Raw genomic sequence first — 24904 nt, 5'->3', positions numbered from 1 at the left:
GGAAGGAAGGAAGGATTTAGAGAGGAGGGAAAGGGGAGGGAGGGAGGGAGGAAGGAAGGAAGGAAGGAAGGAAGAAAGAAAGGAAGGAAGGAAGGATTTAGAGAGGAGGGAAAGGGGAGGGAGGGAGGGAGGGAGGGAGGGAGGGAGGGAACAAGCAAACGCTGCCCCAAAACTGGGGCGTTTCAAGCCATGGCTCCTCCGGGAACAGTCGCTTAAGCTGCAGTTCATCCGGTTCCCCCAGCCTTTCCAAATATTCCAGGCTGGAGCATTCACTCCCTCCGCAGTTCCTCCAGCCATTACGAGCCGTTTCTGGTTAAGTTCAAACAAATACAAGCAGATTCAAGCCGTGGCTCTTTCCGCCCCGAAAATCAGCTGATCGGGCGTTTCAAGCCGTTTCAAGCGTGACTTCACTGAGCTGAATAGTGCAGGGTTGCACTTCCCCTCCTCCTCCGCCCAGCCTTTACTCTTCTTTCCTTCCACTTTCCGGATTAGGGCTGGGGAAGGAAGGAAGGAAGGAAGGAAGGAAGGAAGGAAGGAAGGAAGGAAGGAAGGAAGGATTTAGAGAGGAGGGAAAGGGGAGGGAGGGAGGAAGGAAGGAAGGAAGGAAGGAAGGATTTAGAGAGGAGGGAAAGGGGAGGGAGGGAGGGAGGAAGGAAGGAAGGAAGGAAGGAAGGAAGGATTTAGAGAGGAGGGAAAGGGGAGGGAGGGAGGGAGGGAGGGAGGGAGGGAGGGAGGGAACAAGCAAACGCTGCCCCAAAACTGGGGCGTTTCAAGCCATGGCTCCTCCGGGAACAGTCGCTTAAGCTGCAGTTCATCCGGTTCCCCCAGCCTTTCCAAATATTCCAGGCTGGAGCATTCACTCCCTCCGCAGTTCCTCCAGCCATTACGAGCCGTTTCTGGTTAAGTTCAAACAAATACAAGCAGATTCAAGCCGTGGCTCTTTCCGCCCCGAAAATCAGCTGATCGGGCGTTTCAAGCCGTTTCAAGCGTGACTTCACTGAGCTGAATAGTGCAGGGTTGCACTTCCCCTCCTCCTCCGCCCAGCCTTTACTCTTCTTTCCTTCCACTTTCCGGATTAGGGCTGGGGAAGGAAGGAAGGAAGGAAGGAAGGAAGGAAGGAAGGAAGGAAGGAAGGAAGGATTTAGAGAGGAGGGAAAGGGGAGGGAGGGAGGAAGGAAGGAAGGAAGGAAGGAAGGATTTAGAGAGGAGGGAAAGGGGAGGGAGGGAGAGGAGGAAGGAAGGAAGGAAGGAAGGAAGGAAGGAAGGAAGGATTTAGAGAGGAGGGAAAGGGGAGGGAGGGAGGGAGGGAGGGAGGGAACAAGCAAACGCTGCCCCAAAACTGGGGCGTTTCAAGCCATGGCTCCTCCGGGAACAGTCGCTTAAGCTGCAGTTCATCCGGTTCCCCCAGCCTTTCCAAATATTCCAGGCTGGAGCATTCACTCCCTCCGCAGTTCCTCCAGCCATTACGAGCCGTTTCTGGTTAAGTTCAAACAAATACAAGCAGATTCAAGCCGTGGCTCTTTCCGCCCCGAAAATCAGCTGATCGGGCGTTTCAAGCCGTTTCAAGCGTGACTTCACTGAGCTGAATAGTGCAGGGTTGCACTTCCCCTCCTCCTCCGCCCAGCCTTTACTCTTCTTTCCTTCCACTTTCCGGATTAGGGCTGGAAGGAAGGAAGGAAGGAAGGAAGGAAGGAAGGAAGGAAGGATTTAGAGAGGAGGGAAAGGGGAGGGAGGGAGGGAGGGAGGGAGGAAGGAAGGAAGGAAGGAAGGAAGGATTTAGAGAGGAGGGAAAGGGGAGGGAGGGAGGGAACAAGCAAACGCTGCCCCAAAACTGGGGCGTTTCAAGCCATGGCTCCTCCGGCAACAGTCGCTTAAGCTGCAGTTCATCCGGTTCCCCCAGCCTTTCCAAATATTCCAGGCTGGAGCATTCACTCCCTCCGCAGTTCCTCCAGCCATTACGAGCCGTTTCTGGTTAAGTTCAAACAAATACAAGCAGATTCAAGCCGTGGCTCTTTCCGCCCCGAAAATCAGCTGATCGGGCGTTTCAAGCCGCGGCACGGCCACAATCTCCCGGCAAGACCTCCTCTGCAGTTCCTCCAGCCATTACAAAGCAACTCTGGTCAAATTCAGGCCGTTTCGGTCTAATTCAGGCAGATGCAAACAGATTCAAGCCGCGGCTCTTCCACCCGAAAATCAGCTGATCGGGCGTTTCAAGACGCGGCGTTTCAAAACGGCTACAATCTCCCGGCCAGACCTCCAGCTGCCTCACCTGACAATCGGGGAGGGGAGGGGAGGGGGGGAGGAAGGAGGAAGAAACCAGCGCACCCTTCGCCCTTTTATTGTCGCAATCGAAGAGGCAGGAGAATGCGGGGTGGGGAGGGGAGAGAGAGAGAGAGAGAGAGTAGAAATCCCTATTTTCGGAGCCGAGAAGAGAAGCGCGGCTACAGTAGTCGCTAGAGTTCCCCCCAAGGGGGCGGAGAAAGAAGAACTCTCGGAGCGTTTCTTTCGTAAATACGCGCGCAGGCACACACTCGCCCAGCCGCGCGCTTCGCCCAGCTTCTCGCGGGGAGTTTGCAAGCCCTTCGTTTCTCTTCAGGGCCGTCAGAAGGGCGAGCAAGTCTCTGCCCTGCCCTGCCCTGCCGTGGGGGTGGGGAGCCAAGCGCGCTTGACGTTCCTGGAAACGAGAAGGGCCTGCGGAGACTGACACCAACCCGAGTGCCCAAGCGGGTCTTCTCAGCATCAGGCAAAGTAGCTCACATGCAAAACAAGCCCGGCAGAGGAGCCGGAGCAGCTCCGCTGCTGGGGGCGCGTCTCGGCCGGGCCTTGCAGGATCTGGGCCGGGCGCCTCTGCTCGCCGCTCCGGCTCCTCTGCCGGGCTTGTTTCGCGTGCGAGCTACTTTGCCGGCCGCTGCTGAGGGAAGATCTCTGGAGAGGAGCATAAGGTGAGCTGCTGCATTTCCCAGCCTCGGCTTATACTCGAGTCACCAACTTTTACCATTTTTGGGGGGTAAAATTAGGGGTCTCGGCTTATATTCGAGTCGGCTTATATTCAAGTATATACGGTATCTTTAAAGTAAACTAGAGTATAAAGTTAGCTAGAAAAATGGTTTCTGTTTATATCATTCTCCATTTTTTGTTAATTTAAAAACCATATTCAGACAGGAAGAAAAAAAAATCCTAAAGAAAAATATTCAAGTTGTTTGTATTTATTTTCCATGCCTATAATACAACTTGGCTGAATACATAAATCTTGTTAGACAAGAATATTTTGTGATCTAGATACAGAGGAATCGGTGAACATGTGCATGCTGAGATTTTAAAAAATGCAAAAGAAGCCAGGATGCCCATCTCACAGCTATTAAGAATTGTTTATGAAAGATGTATAAATGAAGATGAAAAAATTGTGTTTCCAATGTAAGCTATGCAAAATAGAATAGAGGGAGGGGGGGCATTGCGGAAGAACGGTGAGGTTTTAGATTTCGTGTTAAGAAAATAAAATTAACATTTACAATCAGAATGAAGAAATCCAAGAGAAAATCTATGCACACTCTGTAAAAGACTGAATTGGTCTTAAATTGACAGCAAAACTAACATCTACACAGAGACATCAAATAGAAAATGATCACAGCTCAAACCACAGGTATAGAATTCCTGTGATAAATTTCTAGTCTTTTAAAAGTTATAAAGGTAAAGGTTCCCCCACACATGTGTGCTAGTCGTTTCCAATTCTAGGGGCCGGTGTTCATCTCCATTTCAAAGCCGAAGAGCCAGCGCTTGTCCGAGGATGTCTCCATGGTCATGTGGCCGGCATGACTAGACACCAAAGGCGCACGGAGCGCTGTTACCTTCCCACCGTGGTGGTCCCTATTTTTCTACTTGCATTTTTACGTGCTTTCGAACTGCTAGGTTGGCAGAAGCTGGGACGAGTAACAGGTGCACTCACTCTGTTACGCGGTACTCGGGATTTGACCCGCCAAACTGCCGACCTTCTGATCGACAAGCTCAGCGTCCTAACCCACTGAGCCACCGCGTCCCCTTTAAAGTTATACTCCTTCCTAAAGAAGTTGCTGTGAGACACTATAAAACATGCAACAAGAAGACGGCAAAAAGAACTAAAAAGGGAGAGAGACCTGAACTGAATAACAGAAAGGTACCAAGTCATAGTGAGAAATACAAGAGAGAAAAACTGTATTGGCTATAAAAACGTGTATAAAAAAAGAGATCGAGAAAAAGAGAACGCAAAAGTCAATAAAAAGTCTCCACTCAATGCCTAAGCAAATGGAAGCAACTCCCCCCCTAAAAAAAAACCTTGTCAATTTTGACAAACTGACTTTATGAAAGTGCCAAGGAAACAGACAACAACAACAACAAAAGTTTAAATATTGTTGGTTCTAGTTGATATCTTCAGGGTAAGTAAAAACTTACCTATCAGAACCAAGTCTGTGAGAGGATAGGCTGCCTGCAAATTAAATAGTATTTGAATTGCTGGTGCCCAGTCCCTTTTAAGGGCTCTTCCTAGCTAGCCCAGCAACTGTGTAGTTTATACATGTTGAACAGAAAAGCAACTGAATGACCATGGTGTTGATAGAGTGAGAATGAATAAACAAGCAATTTTGTTTGTTAAAGTAACACACCTAAGAAACGCAACAAAACGAGTAGTAAAAGTGCTATTTAAGGAAATCATTCTTAAGTATGGAATTTTGCAAACTAAAATCAGATCCAATGACAGCTCACATTTTGTAGCTGAAATTGTGTGAGTTTTTTGTTTTGTTACTTTTGTTCGTAGTCAAGTAGAAAAAAGCTAAAGAGCCCATTTAAAACAGCACTTAGTTAAAATAGCTCAAGAAACCTATTTAACTTCCTTCCAGTTGCCCAGTGCATGTAAAGTCACAGCCATAGAGAATTATTTGCTAAACAGAGACTTTTCTCCCAGAAGTAATCTGAGCGATGGGCCTCCACAAATGACTCAGTTAACTGGAGCTGGCTACTCAGATCCATCTCAAACCACTGTGGGAACAATCCAGAGAAAAATATTTTGGGGAATGTTAAAAAGGAAGAAACTTCTCCACACAAAAACACACCCAGCCAGACAACTCAGCAGACACCAGCGCAGATGTAATAATCCATTCAGGAAGGTTGGAGCCCCAGCTAGAAGCTGAAGAGATCAGGAAGACAAAGAGTCTTAAAATCTACATACCCCACCCAAAGACAGGACATCACCATCAGAATAACAGAAAGGCACACTTAGACTCAGGTGAAAGTTCATGACACAGGAACAACTCCAAATAAAAGCCCAAGAAGGTATAAAAACCCACTCCCTACTACATGTGCTTCCTTTTTTTCCAAAGCCATCTTTCTGTCTGGCTCTCCTCTTCAATAAACTACAAACTTCTTTCTAAAGCAGTCGCCATGTTGTTTATTCCCGGCTTGGACTGGACCCTGATGAAGATTTTTCCTTCAACACCATGTGGTATCTTTTTTTTTCCTGCAGCAATTAACCAAAGCTCAACTCAAGGCCAACCACACACCTAGGATTAATTGGAATGTCCAGCAAATGATCAAGTCTCAGACTCTGAACTGGCCAAGTCTTTCTCTTCCATATTTTTTCATAGTTTATGAGAAAGTCTTACCTCTTGGTTATCCAGTCTTTAATAGCTGAAAATCCTACTTATAGCTATTGTATTTTTCATGATACTCTGCAGTTGTATCCAAGCCAACCTGTGATAAGCTCCTGCAGTGCCACAGTTTTGCAGAAATGTGCCTCATTCTGGGCCAAGACAAAGCGGAAGAGGAGGAGACATTATCTGGAGTGAAAAGTCAGAATAGAAAAGGCAGTCTTGGATCTGTCTCCCGTAGAATGTATGTTACAAAGAACTGCCACAAAGAAGAGGGCAGGACAAGAAACAATGGTTGGAAACTGACCAAAGAGAGAAGCAAGCTGAAATTAAGGAGAAACTTCCTAACAGGGAGGACAATTAACCAATGGAACAGCTTGCCACCAGAAGTCGTGGGCACTCCAACACTGGAGGTTTTCAAGAAGAGACTAGACAGTCACTTGTCTGAAATGGTATAGGTCAGACATGTCAAACACAAGGCCCGGGGGCCAGATCCGGCCCGCGAAGTGGTTTCATGCGGCCCGCGAAGCCATCCTGGAAACAGTGAGGGAACGGCCCCCACTGCCTTGGCCCTGGCCCAGAGACCCTCCTTCTGCCAGAGACCCTCAGATTTGTTCCACTCCTGCCCAGGCCCCCATAGGCACCCTTGATGCGAACGATGTAGAGCTGGCCACGCCCACCCAGTAGGCCATACGCACTCTAGCCATGCCCACCAAGTAGGCCACGCCCACCCTGGCGATACCCACCCGGCCCCCTGAGGGCAACCGCAATGCTGATGCAGCCCTCAATGAAATTGAGTTTGACACCCCTGGTATAGGTTCTCCTGCTCAAGCATGGAGCTGAACTAGAAGACCTCCAAGGTCCCTTCCAGATTCTATTCTATTCTATTCTAATGAGAGAATGTCCTAGGATGACGTTTTTCAAGTGACCCATTATTGAGGTTTGACATTTATTGAAATGTCTTAAAAATGCAAAAAAAAGGGGGAAGTGAAGGCCTAGGACCCCAAAATCCATTTTTGGGACCCCAAAACTCATCTTTCCAAACTTCATCTTTAAAAAGCAGCCATTTTACCGAAGCTTCTGTTTTGCTTTCCACGCGGCTTTTGCTTCACCTGCCTAAAACTCTGCTGGTTAATAAAGATTCGTCTTATTCTAAGCATGACTTCATTTGGTTCTTGTGGTTGTACTGAGAAATTTCTTTTTTTTTTTATTGAAGAGTTTTAAAATACAGTTTTCCTTTAAGAATCCCCCCTTCCCCCTCCCTCCTCCCCCCTCCCTACCTCCCCCCTCCCCCCCTCTCCCCCCCCGACTTCCCAGAGCTAAATACAAGGTATATATATAAAAAGCAATCATAAACAATCATATACTAACAATTATAAACTCTAAAATCCATCACTCTCTAGCTTATATAAGATAAAACAAATAATAATAATATTGAATATGTATAAAATGAAACTAAGATAATAAAAGAGAAAAAAAAACGAAAGAAGACTTATTCAAATGCTACATAAAACTTCTTAACCCTATACTTGTTCTGGATAAAATCAATCCATTTTCTCCATTCCATAATATAGCGTTCTTGCAAATGATCTTTCAAATAGGCCGAAATCTTCGCCATCTCTGCCAGGTCGGAAACCTTTAAAGTCCACTCCTCTATGGTCGGCAGTTCCTCTTTCTTCCAGTATTGGCCTATCAAAAGTCTTGCCGCCGTAATTAAATTCAACATCAACTTGGTGTCCACAACTGTGGCATCTGTAATTATTCCCAACAAAAAAAATTGCGGACAAAACTTTAACCTCTGTTTAAAAATCTTCTGCATGTTCCACCAGACTTTTATCCAAAAAGCCTTAACCTTTTTACAAGTCCACCATATGTGAAAATATGTTGCATCTTCATCACCGCACCTCCAACATTTAGGCTGATAATTCGGATACATACTTGCAAGCTTTTTAGGATCTAAATGCCATCTATAAAACATTTTGTAAAAATTCTCTCTTAAATTTTGAGCTTGTGTAAATTTTACGTTCCTCACCCAAATCTTTTCCCACGTGTCCATTGTGATGACTTCCTGGATATTTTGGGCCCATTTTATCATACAATCCTTAACAAGCTCTGTTTCTGAATCAATCTCTATCAATGCAAGATATATCCGTTTGATATGTGCTGGTCCCTGATTCCTAATTTGCTTTATCAAATTTTCATCAGTCATTATAAATCCATTTTTCTGGTCTTCTTTCCACCTGGCCCGTAACTGAGTATATTGAAACCAATTTTGAACAACCTTCTCTTCTAGCAAGAGGCTATATGATTTCAAACACCAAACATTTCTTTCCAAACTAAGAATCTCCTTGTACGTAGTCAAATCATGTTTAAAGCCAGCATGTATATTTTCTATTGCGTGTTTTGGAATTGCCCACAATGGTATCTTGCAACTTATCTTATGTCTGTACTTCTTCCAAACTCTCAGCAATGCCTGTCTTAAAATATGCACCCTAAACACGTTGTCTACCTTCTTATCATACAACAAATATGCATGCCAGCCAAACAACAAATCGTGGCCCTCAAGATTTAATAACCTCCCTTGCGTCAAATTAATCCAGTCACTTATTCCTACTAATGCAGCAGCTTCATAATATAATTTAAAATTAGGCAATTTAAGGCCACCTCTCTCACGAGTATCCTGCATAATCTTAAGTTTAACTCGTGTTTTTTTCCCTGCCCACACAAATTTATTGATACCTCGCTGCCATTCCTCCAGATTAGAATCTTTCTTAAGAATCGGTATCATTTGAAATAAAAATAAAAATTTAGGCAGGACATTCATTTTTACTGCTGCAATCCGTCCCAACAAAGACAATTGCAATTTTTTCCAACTCTCCAATTCTTTTTGAATTTTCCCCCATAATTTTTCATAATTATTTTTATATAGCTTTGTATTAGAGGGCGACAAAATCACCCCCAAATATTTAACCCTTTTAACAATCTCAAATCCAGTTAATCCTTCTAAAAGGGCCTTTTGCGATGTTGTCATATTTTTGGCCAAAATTTTTGTTTTTTGTACATTAACCTTAAATCCAGAAACCTTCCCATATTGTGTTATTATCTCCATCAGGTCCACAACAGAGTTCTCTGGCTGGGTCACTGTAACAACCAGATCGTCTGCGAATGCTCTCAATCTGTAGTCCTGATCTCCAATTTGAATCCCCTTAATTTTTTCCGAATTCCGAATTTTAACCAATAATATCTCTAATGTTAACACAAATAACAAGGGCGATAACGGACACCCTTGCCTTGTGCCCTTCTCAATATTACATGCTTCTGTCAAGCTATTATTAACTATAATTCGGGCAGTTTGTTTTTGATATAATGCCCTAATCGGTTGTAAAAAATTTTCCCCAAAATCCATTTTATCTAAAACTTTCAACAAAAATTTCCAATTCAATTGATCAAAAGCTTTTTCAGCATCTAAAAAAATTAGCACCGCAGCAATCTGGTTGTTCCTTTCCAAAAACTCTAACACATCAACTATATGCCTCACATTATTTTTCATTTGCCTACCACTAATAAACCCTGTTTGATCCCCATGAATCACCTGTTGCAGAACCCTCATCAGTCTATTAGCCAAAACCTTAGCAAATATCTTGTAATCTGTGTTTAAAAGCGATATCGGTCTATAATTTTTAACTTGAGTAGCATCTTGGTCTTCCTTTGGAATCAAAGAGATAAAAGCTGTTCTCCAAGACGGTGGCACCTTTCCCCCCCCTCTGGATTGTCTGGAACAGTTCCTTTAACGGTTTTATCATTTCTAATTGTAAATTTTTATAATAGGCCGCAGTCAAGCCATCCGTACCTGGTGCTTTATCCACCTTCAATTCCTTAATTGCTATAAAAATTTCTTCTTCTGTGATCAGTTGATTAATCCCTTCTTTTTGTACTTGCGTAAGAACCGGGATGCTAGCATTTTCCAAATATATATCAATGTCCTTTTCATTAATTTTCTCCTTAGCATATAATTTAGAATAAAAATCCACAAAAGCGTCCTTGATAAGATCCTGTTGAAACACAACCCTTCCTTTATGCTCAATCTTGTCTATATTAGAAGCCCTTTGTTTTTTCCTCAATCTATAAGCTAACCATCTGCCTGGTTTGTTGGCGTTACAAAAAGTGTTATGCCTGGCAAACCGCAGATTGGTTGCCACTTGGTCAGCCATTAATTTATCAAATTGTCCTCTTAACAATTTAATAGCCTCCTTAGTCTTCACATCCTCTGAATTCAAAATCAAAGCCTTTTCTTTTTCCTTTATTTCATTCTCCAGTTCTTTCCTCCTAGCTTCCACAGCACGTCTATGTTTGTTGTTCATATATATCAACACCCCTCTCATGTATGCCTTGCTAGCATCCCACACCATGTCCATAGAAGTACCTTTGTTCATATTAGTTTCAAAAAAATCCTTCATCCGCTGTTTGCATTCTTCCACATTTCTCTGATTTCTAAACAAATTCTCATTTACGCGCCACGAGCGCCTGTCTCTTTTCTCCTTATCAATCTCTAACCACACTGGACTATGATCAGAAATAGTTCTTGCACAAATCTTCACCTTTTTAGTCCTCAAAAAAAAGTCATTAGTCACCAAAATAAAATCAATCCTCGAAAAAGATTTATGTCTATCAGAATAAAAAGTATAATCCTTTTCCTGCAGGTGTCTCTCGCGCCAGATATCTCGCAATTCCAAGTCATCCTTCATTTCAAAAAAAGATTTAGGCAGTCTAGCATGACTTGGAATGCGCTTAAAAGCTCCAGCCTTATCCATCTGTACATCCATAACACCATTCCAGTCCCCCATAAAAATAAAAGATTTATAATCCAACTGGGTAAGCTTTGTATAAAGTAAACTAAAAAAGTCAGCCTGTTGTTGTTGTTGATTAGGGGCATACAGTCCAACTAGAAGCGTCTTTTTGCCTTCTAGCAACAAGTCTATCAGTACGTATCTTCCATGCTTATCTGCTTCAATTAAATCCGCTGTTATGGCACTTTTAATATAAACAACCACTCCATTTTTCTTATTCATTGCAGAGGCAACAAAATGCGTACCCAGTCTTAAGTTCAATAAAAACTTTTGGTCCATAGCCCTAATATGCGTTTCTTGCAAACATATAACATCTATCTTAAATTGTTTTAAATATTGAAAAACCTTCTTTCTCTTCTGTGGTGAATTTAGTCCATTAACGTTCCAAGTCAAAAATTTAGTTGCCATGCATATCCTCCCAAAGCTCTTGAAGCACTGCTTTGATAGGACTATCTTCTTTAGGCCGTGCTCCTCCCACTGCTTGGCTATGAGTACGTTGTGTACGTTGTGAAGATTCTGAAGACTTTTGCTGATCTTGTTCTTTTATTTTATGTACTGAGAAATTTCTTTTAGCTGCTACTGCTTTACTCAGGAAATTACATCTTTGTTTAGGATCTCACTAGTATACAATTTTTTTAATGCCTTCTGTGTTTTTGTTGTTATTGTTGTATTCTAACTTGTATATATCCCAACAGGATATTGTGGGTGGATGGATGGTTGGATGGATAATTCAGATACAGATTGAGGTTTTCTGTGTCCCTTTGTGAAAATGGTGATTGGGACAAACAAGTAAACATGAACTATAATTTTGCAAGGTGGGGGGTTGTATCTAAAAGGGAAAAGAAAGTTAGGAGGGTTGGTTAAATCCAGTGTTGTGAATCATGTACGAGTACCGGCCTGGTCTGATGGGTTTAGGGGTATTTTAATGTTTTGTATTAATGTAATGAATTGGGCTGTAATATTTAATATTTTTTTAATTTTTATATGTTATATTTATTGTATTGCCCTGTACACCGCCCTGAGTCCTTCGGGAGAAGGGCAGTATAGAAATTAAATTATTATTATTATTATTACTAATTATGAATGCAGACAAGACACCAATATCTATAACATTATGTCTCCAGTAATCAGGGATGCATTCAAAGGAAAATTCAGGATAATATTGTTAAAATTGGCATATTTATCTAATTTATAACCAGTGCTTCTTGGCCTTATTTAGAGAGCCAGCTGATCAGCAAAAAAAAAAGTACCAATAACTTAGAGGTCAACAAATTTTGACCTGAAGCAGTAAAAATTATAATATATTCCAAACTGTCTTCCAGAATATGTTTAAACACAAATCTAGTCTATAATATTAAATGAGTTAACATCACTTCTTAGATTATTCTTATAAATATTTTGATTCAGATTTGGCTATTTAAAATAACTTCAGAATCTTCATTCAGAAGCCTCAATTTCCTAACAAGCTGCTGGGGTTTTATTATTGGTTTTGTTTTTTTGCTTAATGCATGCCATATCATTTTGTTACCCAGCAACCAACATGGGCAAATATAAAACACATAACTTGTATAGGGTGCTATAATTTTGATGCCGTACAGGGGAGTTGAGGAAGAAAGAACAGAACTAATTTTTAAATTATGCACCATGAAGCTATTGCAAATGCGCTATATGATAGGAAAAAAATGAAGTGTTGCAGTTTCAAATCCATAGTTTTCATTATGCAAAGTTGTTTGTGATGTTCCTAAATGTGTGCGTTTAATTCCACAAAGATAGCAAAATGCAGTTATTATTTAGATAATATTTCCCAATGATCTGCTCTGTGCATCGTTTAAACCCTCTTTAGGTTTATTGACCAATTATAGCATAACCATATGCGCTAACACTCCAAGTTTCATCAAAATCAATCAATTTCTTAGAGTGAACTTGGAATGTTCCTCCAATGGAATTGCTCCCTAAAGCAATTTTGATACATTTAGGTTTCAGTTTCACAATGCCTTTTGAATCTGATTATCCTTTGTAATGTATTTCTGGGCAACATTTTATTTTGGTAGAAACTTCTGCCATATAGAACAATTCTGCAAAAGCACTGGATCTGTCTAAAGCAGGGGTCAGCAACCTGAAACAGTGAAAGAGCCACTCAGAACCGGTTCCCTCACAAAAGGAAAAACTGGGAGCCGCAAAAACTGTGTGCACATGCGCGTACATGCGTGCATGCGCAGAACAGGGTTTGACTGAAGAGTGGAGCCAAGGCGAGATATGCACCTACCCTGCATATTTGAATTGATTGGTTGAACTTTTTTAGTCCCACTTTTTTTTTTTTTTTGGACTGCACATGGCAGAACACTGGGAGCCGCAGAAGACGGCTGAAAGAGCCGCATGCGGCTCCGGAGCCGCGGGTTGCAGACCTGTGGTCTAAAGCAACAAGTATAACAGAGAGATAGAGACAGAGATACATAGACATAAATATATTCATACACACACATTTTCTTTCATAGTCAACACATAGAAGCAGGAATTAGGAACCTTTTTTATTTAAACTAAAGATACTGATACACAGTCTGTAGGGATATTGAAAATGTGAATTCCAAAAAAGCAGAGTGGGGAAGAGAACTAAGTAGAACATTTTGGCGGTCAGGGGGTACCCTTCAATTGATTCTAGAAACTTTGAAGAGAAATGTAATCAGAATGAGCTGGAGAGTGAAGAAGCATAAGTAACCATGAAAATGGATGAAGATTAGTGTGTTCATTCAGCTGCAGTCTAGTATAATGGAGTTGTGGAGTAGGAGAAATCTAGTGTTTTGAAAATAACATTTTGTATTGCTACATACAAAGTTTAGCCAGCCCTAGCCAAACTGATCTTTCTCATGTTTAACTTCATACCGTGTAGCAGTTATTTCACCTTCAGTTCATTTAGGGATTCATCAAAATATACAATTTGATTAGGGGTTCCTACCCTTTAGCCTACAGTTGTATTATGTTATTTTGTAAAAATGCCACTTGCTGCTATCAGTATAGATCAGACATGTCAAACAAGGCCCGGGGGCCAGATCCGGCCCGCGAAGTGGTTTCATGCGGCCCATGAAGCCATCCTGAAAACAGTGAGGGAACGGCCCCCACTGCCTTGGCCCTGGCCCAGAGACCCTCCTTCTGCCAGAGACCCTCAGATCTGTCCCACTCCTGCCCGGGCCCCCATAGGCACCCTTGATGCGAACGATGTAGAGCTGGCCACGCCCACCCAGTAGGCCATACGCACTCTAGCCACGCCCATCCAGTAGGCCACGCCCACCCTGGCCATACCCACCCGGCCCCTGAGGGCAACCGCAATGCTAATGCGGCCCTCAATGAAATTGAGTTTGACACCCCTGGTATAGATGCTAGATGTTGATAGTTGCACAATCAGCTGTAGTACTTGACTGTTTAATACATTTGTTCTTAGTCTGAACAGTTGATATTCAAACTGCAGATTTTCATTTCTCCCATCAGTGATCACTAGGAGTAAAATGGCCTTTATAGTTTCTCCTATTCATTTTGAAGAGGCTTGTGCAGAATATTTGGGGGACCAGTAAAAATAAGTGGCCAACCAAGGAACACTGTGTCAATTAAGTGCTAAAGTGCTAAAGCAGAGTTAAAAGAAGCTTTCATGGAATGAAGAAAAGGTGGATACACCATTAGGAAGAAGGGATGCTACACTGTGAGCAGCATAGATATTTATGGTGCTATACGGTATCTGCTTACAGCAGGATATAATTGTTAAAAAACTGATTATTTTCAAGGTGGCACACAAAAAATGAAAGCAATATATCAGGAATGAGGCTGGAGAACAAGAACTGGCAGTAACTAGAATCAAGAGTAGTTTGTTGTTGTTAGTTGCGAAGTCGTGTCCGACCCATCGCAACCCTATGGACAACGTTCCTCCAGGCCTTCCTGTCCTCTACCATCTTCTGGGGTCCATTTAAGCTCACGCCTACTGCTTCAGTGACTCCATCCAGCCACCTCATTCTCTGTCGTCCCCTTCTTCTATTGCCCTCAATCTTTCCCAGCATTAGGCTCTTCTCCAGTGAGTCCTTCCTTCTCATTAAGTGGCCAAAGTATTTGAGTTTTAGCTTCAGGATCTGGCCTTCTAAAGAGCAGTCAGGGTAGTTATATGCATACAAATAAGATACTTTCCACAGCCTTGAAAAAAAAATACAGGTATTTCTCATTTAGTAACTACAGTTGGGACTGGCAATTCAACTGTTAAGCAAAGCAGTCCCTGAATGAAACTGCAATTGTGCTTACTCTCTCAATTCAGCTTTCTTTTGCTTTTCAGGCCTGCAAAGATAGTAAATGCAGGCATTGGTTGCAAAATTACTTTTTCATCACTGTCTTAAGTGCAAACAGTCACTTAAGGACTACCTTTATCCATGGACTTAGAAACATAGAAGGAAAAAGTATAAAATTTAAACATTTGAGGACATATCGATGCAGTTTGATCACTGTATAGCACAAAGTTAAACATGATAAAGATCAATTTGGCTAGAAGTGTCTAAAGTCCCCCTTGAAACATACAGGCCTTAACCCCTGTGCCTTCTAGAAAGCCATTAAAATCTGACTCTTCTCAAAGACATTGGATCAAGATGGCATTTTTTTTGTTGTTTGGGGGGTGGGGGTTGAGAGGGTACTGTCATAGTGCTGATGCTTTTAGAGTTTTAAGCTTGTGTTTTTATCACTTGTGAGTTTACTAGTTGCCTAGGGTTGTTTATATAGGCAGCTACATAAATTTTTCGAAGGAATAAATAATCAAATAGACAGGACCTCTGTGTGAATATGGTTGCATCCTACATTGCAATAAAAAAAAACTAATCTGTGAGACTTCTTCTGAGACATAAAATTCTGGACATGCAGCTAAGTGAAGAGTTGAAATTTACTGCCATGTCTGATGTGAAGTCTATTATCGTGAGTGCAAGAGTCAAAAGGCAGACTTACGCTACGGAAAATGCAATTCAACCTAATTCATAGATGCAATATGCAGAGCTTTAGGGATAAAAATGTGTTTTATTATTTATTTATAATGTTGTTTATTGCCTGCCTTTTTCTTATGGAGGTCAAAAGTGCATACATTAAGATCTCCCTGAGATCTCCACAACAGTAATCTTGGCAACTTTAAGACCTGTGGACTTCAACTCCCAGAATTCCCCAGCCAGGCTATGTTGGCTGAGGAATTATGGGAGTTGAAGCCAATAAGTCTTTTTTTCCCCTAAAGGTTTTATTTTTAAGAATTACAATCTTAGTAAACAACATGTTGTCTGGGTTCAGATATTTAATATTAACTTTTTCAATGTAAATCTGTTCAATACTACACAATCCAGTATTTTTTCTCTAATCCTCCTTTCTTCCCCATATTTTTCCATTTTCCCCTCATTACACAGTTACAATTTTTGGTACTATTGATGTATACAGAGTTAAATATAAGCATCTTCATGATATTTTACTAATATACAAATAATAATATCAATTCATAAATCAATAATGTCAATTAATAAGTCAATATCCTGTTTTTCGTGCTCTTGTTAAGGCTTGATTTCCCATCGGTATTTGAAATAACTTTGTCAGTTATGATTTTCTAAATATTAATTACATTTATATAGCTAAAAGTTTTATTCATATCAATCCTCTTATTTTCTTATTTCCCATATAAAAAGAAAAAAATGCTACTTCTTTAGTTCTTTCATTATAAAAGTCTAATTATATCTAAGGGTCATCTGTTCTTTTAATCTTATTCAAACAAGTATTTAAACATATACAGTAATGTCCCTTCTAAAAGTCATATCTTCTGTTTTTTAAATCTGACTCTCGCTTTCTTTTTTTGCCAAGTAGCTTTCCAAGCCAGGGCAATTAGATCGCCCAGGAATTTTCTTTCTATTTTTGTGAAAATTGCTTGGCATGAGGAAGACAATTTAGGTAGGGTATTGGGGGGGGGGGAAATCCACCCATTTATATTCATTAAACAACTCCCAGTTCCTTTCTTCCTCTATTTCTTTTTTCATTCTCTGTCTCCCAAGTTGTGACATTTCCCCTAACAGCTCTATATTCCATTTTTTAAAACCTTCTTCCTTGCCATCAGATATATTTTGCAGACCTAAGGGGTAAAGGGTCTTTTGCATTTTCACTGTTATAGCTAAGTCTTGCATATATTTCTTTGAATATAGTCATTTATATTTCTCTTCTTTTATCTCTTTGATCTCTAAATCCATTTCCTCTGTTTTGTCTTCTGATTTCTGGTTTATTTGTTCATAATTTGTAGTCGTTATCTGGGAACTTTCTAGTTGTAGATTTAATTTGGAGATTTGCTCATTTATATTGTTTAAATTATTTTTAGTCTCATGATTTCTTTTTATGTTCACTTTGTATGCAACAACAGTTTTGTGACTTCATCACATCAAAGCTTTGGGTTCGTGTAAAGAGAAATTTTAGTAAAAATCAAGTCTTATTTTAAAGAATATTTATATAGTGTTTGCAAGTCAACTCTCTGTACTTATGATAACTGGACATTTTGTATTAACATTCATAGTAATGTAATTCTTTCAATTGCTAAAAGGCAAGTTAACTCCTATTTACTGAAATTAAAATATTTTATTGTAGTAAAAAATAATGATTTGAATAACTCTGGTTGTTTTCCTAATGCCATATGTTGAAAAGGAACTTTCCTTATATGTAACTATATTTTCTTAATTAAAACTTGTGAATCATCCAGATATTAGCTCTTATTTATAGTTAAAGTCAATGCCTGAACATTTTTTTCAAGAACATTTTCATCCTTCTTTAGAAAATTGTCATTTAAAATGCTCAGACATATACAGGTACACAACTTCTGTTTCATTTCAAATATGCCCTTTATTTTTCCATAAATAATCACATTTTCAAGCTGCACTGACAAAAGGTTCTCTTTTTGACAAGTTGACATTATCTATACAGTATTGTTCAGGTGGTTGAAAAGAAGTTAACTTTTACCTATTGCTATTTTGTAGTTTGCTTCACACCATCAACAGAGCTTCAATTTCAACGCGACCTACTTGAAATTGAAAAGGCAACCTTCCCCAAATAATAGATATGGGATTCTCTGGGTTGACATCTTGAACAGGGCTTATTCTCTGAGCCTGTGACCTAACACATGAAGAAACTTCTACAAACTACCTACGTGCAATACCAGTAATAATTATATTCTCCCAGGGGGCTTAGATCCGTTGATCTTCACTTGTAGTGTTAACTTTAATGATCACAGAGGTTGAAAATAATAGGAGAAATGAACAGAGAGGCAGAGCTAAATAACTTAAAAGACTGTTGTCTTGACATTCAAGGTGTTCCTAACTTTACAAGTCAATGAGCAAGACCTGCAAATGCATAAAACACAGTCAAATAGACCTACAATTGACAGCACAATAAAATAATGATACAATTAGAAAACAAATGAGTCTATGAACGATTCATATGCCCCAAGATTATGATCAATTACATAATGCATTTGCAAATTCTTGGTGGGATGCAAAGAACAACATAAGTTGTTTCTTTGCAACAGAACATTTAATTTGAAGAACAGTCATCCCCTCGTGCCACACAATAAATGCTTTCAAAACTACCATGATAAACATTCATTCTGAAAAGTGAAAAGCCCTTTAATTAGAAAGGAAGATTATACAAGTTCTTTATGTGCCTAAAAAGTATTACATTGTTAAGCTGAGAATTCTTGATCATGTCTTGTGTGCCAGGAATCTTGGTGACTAGTATCTGCTTAGGAAAAGCCTGTAGCTTAAGTACATAGTTTACCTGGTTATCTGTGGCAGAATGAACTGAGAAGCATAACTGATTTGATTTTAATGATCAAAATTCAGAAAGTAAGTGTAAAATTCAAAGGGGATGAGATTTTCTGGATCACCAACGTATTGTTATTTGTAGTATCAAGATCTTGGGGCAAAATAGACATAGAAGAAAAAAGAAAAAGAAACAAGCATACAAGTAGAAGAACCATAGAAAGAGAATATACAAATATATAAATCCTGTACAGTATGCATATGTATCAGGAGATAAACTATTTTTCCAATAGAATGAACGGAAAGGCAATGCAAGGAAATAACAATAGCATGTAGATTTATATACCGCTTTACAGCCCTCTCTAAGCGATTTACAGAATCAACATATTGCCCCCAACAATCTGGGTCCTCATTTTATCGATCTTGGAAGGATGAGTCAAGAGTGAGCCGTTTAGAATCAAACTTCTGGAGTGAGCATTGAATTAGCCTGCAGTACTGCATTCTAACCACTGCGCCACCACCATAGAATATGGAAGCTGCTCAGAACAGAGGGATTATGATACAAAATATCACAGAGATATGTTGCACATATATTAATGGGAAGTGTGAGATGTTTGGGAGTAGCAGTGGTATGTCAAAAGTAGACTGACATTATTACAACATTAATAAACAAGAAAAAATGTTGAAATCATAACTTCTCTCATGCTCTTGAAAAAAAATGGCAAAGCCGCAAGTGTAACATACAACTTGAGATGTGGTATACTTGCACAATTCTACAATTGTTTACCATGTGAAGACTGTACCACTGCCTGATAATTGGAAGAATTCTATTATTGTTCCCCTATAAAAGTGGAAAGGTACCACAAAACTAAATGCAAAAGAAAATAAGGACATTAGTTTATTAAGTTTATTATGTCTGTTGAAATTTATAATAGTGCAAAAGGAATAATGGGCAATACGTATTATTTGTTTGTTTGTTTAGTAAATGTATTTCCCACCCACAAATATTGTGGCTTTATGCTGAGCAGAAGGTGCACTCAAGAGTTTTTGTCTTCAAGACTTGTTAGAAAATATATAACTGCTAGAAAGAAAGTTTAATGGGCATCTGTTTACTTAGAAGAATCACAAGATATAGCCTTAGTATTGACTATTTTGTACCAATATGGAGTTTCACATTCTACATTGATTGTAGAATGTGAAAAGGGCAGTAGAATGAAAGAAAAGCATATGTAGAAATAAATTGAATGCTTGGTAAAATGTTCCACGTATTAGGAATATGACAACTATAGACTAAATATGACAATTAAACAAACTATATATGTCTGTTTAGTTGTGATAAAAAATAGATAGATGATAGATAGATAGATAGATAGATAGATAGATAGATAGATAGATAGATAGATAGATAGATAGATAGATAGGGATAGGATGCATAAGGATTGTACTAGAGATGTATCATTCAGGAATATAAGCGTTTATGTATGTTTAATGCAGAGGAGGCTGTGTTGTTGAGCAGAGAACCCAAATGATTTGTAGAGACTGTTAAATAGATTGTATGATGGATTGAGGAGCAAGAATCTGGAAATTAATATATTGAAGGCCAAGCTATCTTTCAATAAGTGAGAATTTGTTTTATTATTATGTATGCCTAAATACCAAGAACAAGTAGCTGAACATTTATTAAAAATGGAGACATTTTAAGACATACACATGCTGTTAGAAAGACAATGGGACCTGTGGTAATGGTTTTTTTTCCTTCAAAATATGTGAAAATATCTACATATAAGAATATGCTTTTGCCTAAAAAGACCAGTGTGAAAGAATTCTATTGTGGTATTTGAATCAGATAACTGAATGGGGATCAAAGTGCAAAACAAATATAGCAAAAATAAAGGAAGTGAGTTGAATGGGAAAGGAAGGGGAAGTTAGATAAACTGTGGTTGGATAAAGTTGATAAGACCCACAGTAAGAAAGAGGTAGGAAGCTTGAAGAAAAAGAACAAAGTATTATGCCAGACTTCTCCCAACAGGCTAATTAAATAGGCACAGAAGATCCAAGAACTTTTTATAAGGTAGTTTTATTATAGAAGCGCTAAGGAGCTTTTTAAAGAATTCTTACAAGAATTTGAGTGACTGCTGGGTCTGAAGTACAAGCTTTGTGTGTTTAGATTTCTTGTACGTGTTTATCTTACTGGTTTTATTTGAACAGCAACAAACAATTATCTTTTTTTTATTGAAAAGTTTTTCAGTACATTTTATCTTTAACAAAACAAAACCCCTCCCAACCCCCTCCCCTCTTCCCAACCCACCCCAACACCTCCCTCCCTCCCCTTCCCCCCTCCCCGACTTCCCAGAGCTAAATACAAGGTATAAATGTAAAAACAATCATAATCTACCATATGCAAACAACAATAAGCTATTAAGTCTATCGCACTTTAACTCTTATAAAATGACTACAAGCAATATAAATATCACATCAATACTTATTCAAATGCTAAATGAAACTTTTTAGTCCCATATTTATTCTGGATGTAATCAATCCATTTTTTCCACTCCACAATATATCTCTGTTGCGAATGGTCTTTCAAATACCCGGAGATCTTTGCCATTTCCGCCAGGTTAGAAACTTTTAGAGTCCATTCTTCTATAGTCGGCAGTTCTTCCTTCTTCCAGTATTGCCCTACTAAAAGTCTTACTGCCGTAATTAAATTCAACATCAACTTAGTGTCCACAACAGTAGTATCAGTAATAATGCCCAGTAAAAACAATTGCGGACAAAACTTTATCCTTTTCTTAAATATCTTCTGCATATTCCACCAAATTTTAATCCAAAATGCTTTAACCTTTGTACAGGTCCACCATATATGAAAGTACGTTGCATCTTCACCACCACACCTCCAACATTTAGGCTGGTAGTTCGGATACATACTTACAATTATCTTTTGATTGGGATATGTATTTTACATATCTGTTTCTGGCTTTGGTACCGGTCTGGTGTACAATAGGTTGTTCACTTTTGACAACATGAAAGCTAGCTCAGATTGTGTATGAACTTAGTGGAAAGGATGATGGTTTGCAAGGATAGAAAAGGATTGCTGATGTTCTGAACCAGCCCTCTTCTCGCAACCCCTAATTAGGAGAAGAGTCTGGAAAGCGTCCAAGGCTAAAAGGCTTCTGCCAAGATTTAATTACGCAGTTAACAAAAACACAAGAGCTTGTCTTCTCAAGCGGAAAAGTTGCTTTCAGCAACCAGCCCCTCCCCAAACACTTCTTTTATAGAGAGCTCAGGGCGTGGTCTCCCTGTGCCTCCTCCCGAGGAGTCCCATAGTCTTTCTTTGTTTGTCCCTGCTCGTCTGCCTCCTACGTCGGGCGTCCTTGAACAGGGCCAGCTGTGGGTCATCATCCTCCGCACTCTCGGGCTCACACAGCTGAGAAGAGGTCCCCGGCTGAGGACTCTGCAAAGCCTCCAAATCATCATCAGCCGGTTCGTTTCCCTCCTCCCCCACATCTGAGTCCTCCGATACATCGGACCCGGCTGTCGGACCCACAGGCTGGCCCTGAGTCACAACAGCTGATGGTGTTGCAGTAAATAAGTTTAACAAGATTTTTTTTCCTCTTTGTTTTTCTTTTTCTTATGTTTCTTGTATCCTTTCTATGCTTTGCAGAACTGTTTACTCCAAAAAGGAATAACATGAGGGGTATTCATATATGATATATATTCCCAATAAATAATTGATAATATCTGTTGGCATTTGGTTGTGCTTATTTCTTGAGGGTGTGAGGTGGGGGGAAGAGGAGGCAGACTGATACAATATAAGGCATTGGCTTGTTTTCCATTAAGTGACTCAGTTTAGAAACGGAATTAAAATTAAAATCTCATTTACTTTGAAACCTTGCAGATGAATAACTTAATTAGTTCTACGGTTTTCCCCTGTTAACTTTGTTCAGAGATATAGGAGGTTTTGTATCTGAGTCTTTGGCTAAGAGGAAGAGGTGCAAATGGATACTACTACTAATAGCTTTATTGTCCTTCTGCTTTTCCCAACCCTGCAGATGCCTGAGAATTCCACCGCTGCTTTGGTCCCAGCTCCAACATCTGCTTCCTCCACGGGGGACGAGTTCCATGTTTCATCAGCCAAGCACAACAGCATTTTGCACTGATTGCTCCTTCCTCTCCACATGGCCTTTCTACTAGTGTCAGCATACCTTCTGCTGACTCCTGCTCAGGCTGCTCCAGTTGAGAATGGGGCTCTCGTGGAGATGCTGACGCCACAAGTCCTACTCAGCAATAAGAGTGAATACTATTTAGCACAAGTAAGACCTCCTGGCACAAGCAGACAAATACCTCAGACAATTATCATTGGCGTGCGGAAAGGAGGGACCAGGGCCTTACTTGAAATGTTGGATGTTCACCCAAACATTGTGGTAGCAGCTACCGAAGTCCATTTTTTTGACTGGGATGAAAATTACGTGAAAGGAATAGACTGGTATAGAAGCTTGATGCCATTTTCATATGAAAATCAAATAACTATTGAGAAAACACCAGGCTATTTTACCTCACCACAGGCTCCCGAAAGGATTCATGATATGAATAGCTCTATTAAACTGCTGCTTATTCTAAGAGACCCCACAGAGAGAGTTATCTCTGATTACACCCAAGTCTATTACAATAGACTGGAAAACCACAAGTCTGTTCAGCCCTTTGAAGACATTGTTATAAAAAACGGAGCCCTTAATACCAAATACAAGGCTATCCAGAGAAGCTTGTATGACATCCATATGGGGAGATGGCTTAAATATTTCCACTTGGATCAGATTCACATAGTTGATGGGAATACCTTGATCAGGGACCCTCTTCCTGAACTGCAAAAAGTGGAAAGTTTCCTTAATCTGCCTTCCAAAATTTTGTCTTCAAATTTTTACTTTAACCAGACCAAGGGCTTCTATTGCATTAGGAGCGATGGAAGAGAGAGATGTTTGCATGAATCAAAAGGGCGCCCGCATCCTATGGTCAATAGTACTGTCTTAGAGCAACTTTACTCCTACTTCAGAGAGCACAATGAAAAGTTTTATAGAATGATTAATCATTCTTTTGACTGGCATTAATAACTCTTGGATTTTGAAGAAAAGGGTTTCCTGGTAAACGGTCCTCAGATAAATTATTTTCAAGTTCTTCCTGTTAAATTCTGGGTTGCATTCATTTTGATAAGAAGATGGTTATTTTCCTCCTTGTGAGAGAGTCCAGGCACGCGTTAGTGTGCTCAAGAAAGATAGGCTTAACTTTGGCTTTTAATAACCGCCGGAATGAACTTTGCACCAGCTCAAAGTCCCCTGACCTCATAACTTAGTTGAGTTATGTCAGAACTACACTTACATTGTCTCTTTTTATTCAGATTTATGAACAAAAGAAGCTTTGCAGAAAACCACTTTAACTGATGCTTTAAAAATGTGTAGCTGAAATGTTACTATTCTACTTAACAGGTTTTGTTGGCTGCTGTTATTTTTCTATCCAGCTCCATGACAGTGGGACTGATTTTTAGAACTTTTCATACTGTAAGATAATTATATATTAGAAGAAAAGATGACTTAGTGGTTCCATTATATCATTTTATTTATTCAGTGAAATTATAACTGTAAAGTATATGCCATTTAAATACCAAAAGTGAGTTTAAACAGTTTTGGTTATGTTATGGGTCCCTCCGTGTAGAATATTTGTAATCAGTAACACAGTTATTATTCGCATAGGTTTAAAAAAAAAGTGTTAAGCTTTTAATATTCCCAATTGAAGCAAGAAAGCTCTAAAGTAACCCACTATACCCAGTAGATTTCAGGAATTTTAAGCTGTATTCTTAGACATCATATCAATTATGTAATCATATAATCATATAAATTATGATTAGATGATTAATCGTATAAATTGTATGAGCCACCCTTCATAAATGCATAATTATTAGTCTTGTTTGTATTTTGTAAACACTTGTTCCAATAGTTTATCAATTAATAGTGTTAATTTGGCACATTTATGGGAAAAAATTGCCTGCTCTCCAAAGTGTGGAATAATTTTTGTAATATCTATTTGAAAACCAGATGTATTCAAGTGCAGAGTAACTTTATGTGGTACTGTATACTATTCACACAATATTCAAAATAATCAAGTATGGGTTTCTGATTTATCTATAAAACTATAAAATCTACATGGATGCATTGGGATTTGTTTATAATACATTTTTACTGGATAGTGTAACAGCCATCTCTGCTTCTCATATTTACCATCTCTGAGGATTGTGTAGATCTAAACACATATCACTATCAAACATTGTTGGCAAATGAAATAGCAGTCAAGGGTGCAGACTTTACGAAAAAGAGGATGCTAATTTTTTGTAGGGCGTAAAATTGTAGAGTTAGAAGGTACTTTAACACTCACAAAGTCAATCCCCAGTCAGTGCAGAAAATTCAGTTTTATAGTATCCTTGATGGATGGCCTTTATTTAAATGGTCCTTAAAAAACTGAAATACATGAGATCTCTGAGATATTTAAACAGTTTGTATTCTCAGCTGTTTTAAATATATGTAGTCCTCGACTTACAACAGTTCATTTAGTGACCATTCAAAATTACAGTGGGATTGAAGAGAGTGACTTATGACCATTTTTCACA

The 24904-nt window shown here is 39.5% G+C and overlaps 1 protein-coding gene across 2 annotated transcripts in view; it reads left to right on the top strand.

Annotated features, from left to right (window-relative positions):
* The window catches only part of HS3ST1 (heparan sulfate-glucosamine 3-sulfotransferase 1), a 99032-nt gene extending 74346 nt beyond the window's left edge, over positions 1-24686 (top strand). For both annotated transcript variants that reach the window (XM_081329605.1, XM_081329606.1), the window contains exon 2: positions 22302-24686. In XM_081329605.1, the coding sequence (XP_081185731.1) occupies positions 22428-23354 (927 nt within the window). In that variant the 5' untranslated portion in view covers positions 22302-22427 and the 3' untranslated portion in view covers positions 23355-24686. The remainder of the gene's footprint in view (positions 1-22301) is intronic.
* The last annotated feature ends 218 nt before the right edge of the window (positions 24687-24904 follow it).

Source organism: Vipera berus (genome assembly GCF_964194415.1).
Source record: "Vipera berus genome assembly, chromosome: 5".
NCBI classification, from domain to species: Eukaryota; Metazoa; Chordata; class Lepidosauria; order Squamata; family Viperidae; genus Vipera; species Vipera berus.
This window is presented reverse-complemented; position numbering and strand designations above follow the sequence as displayed.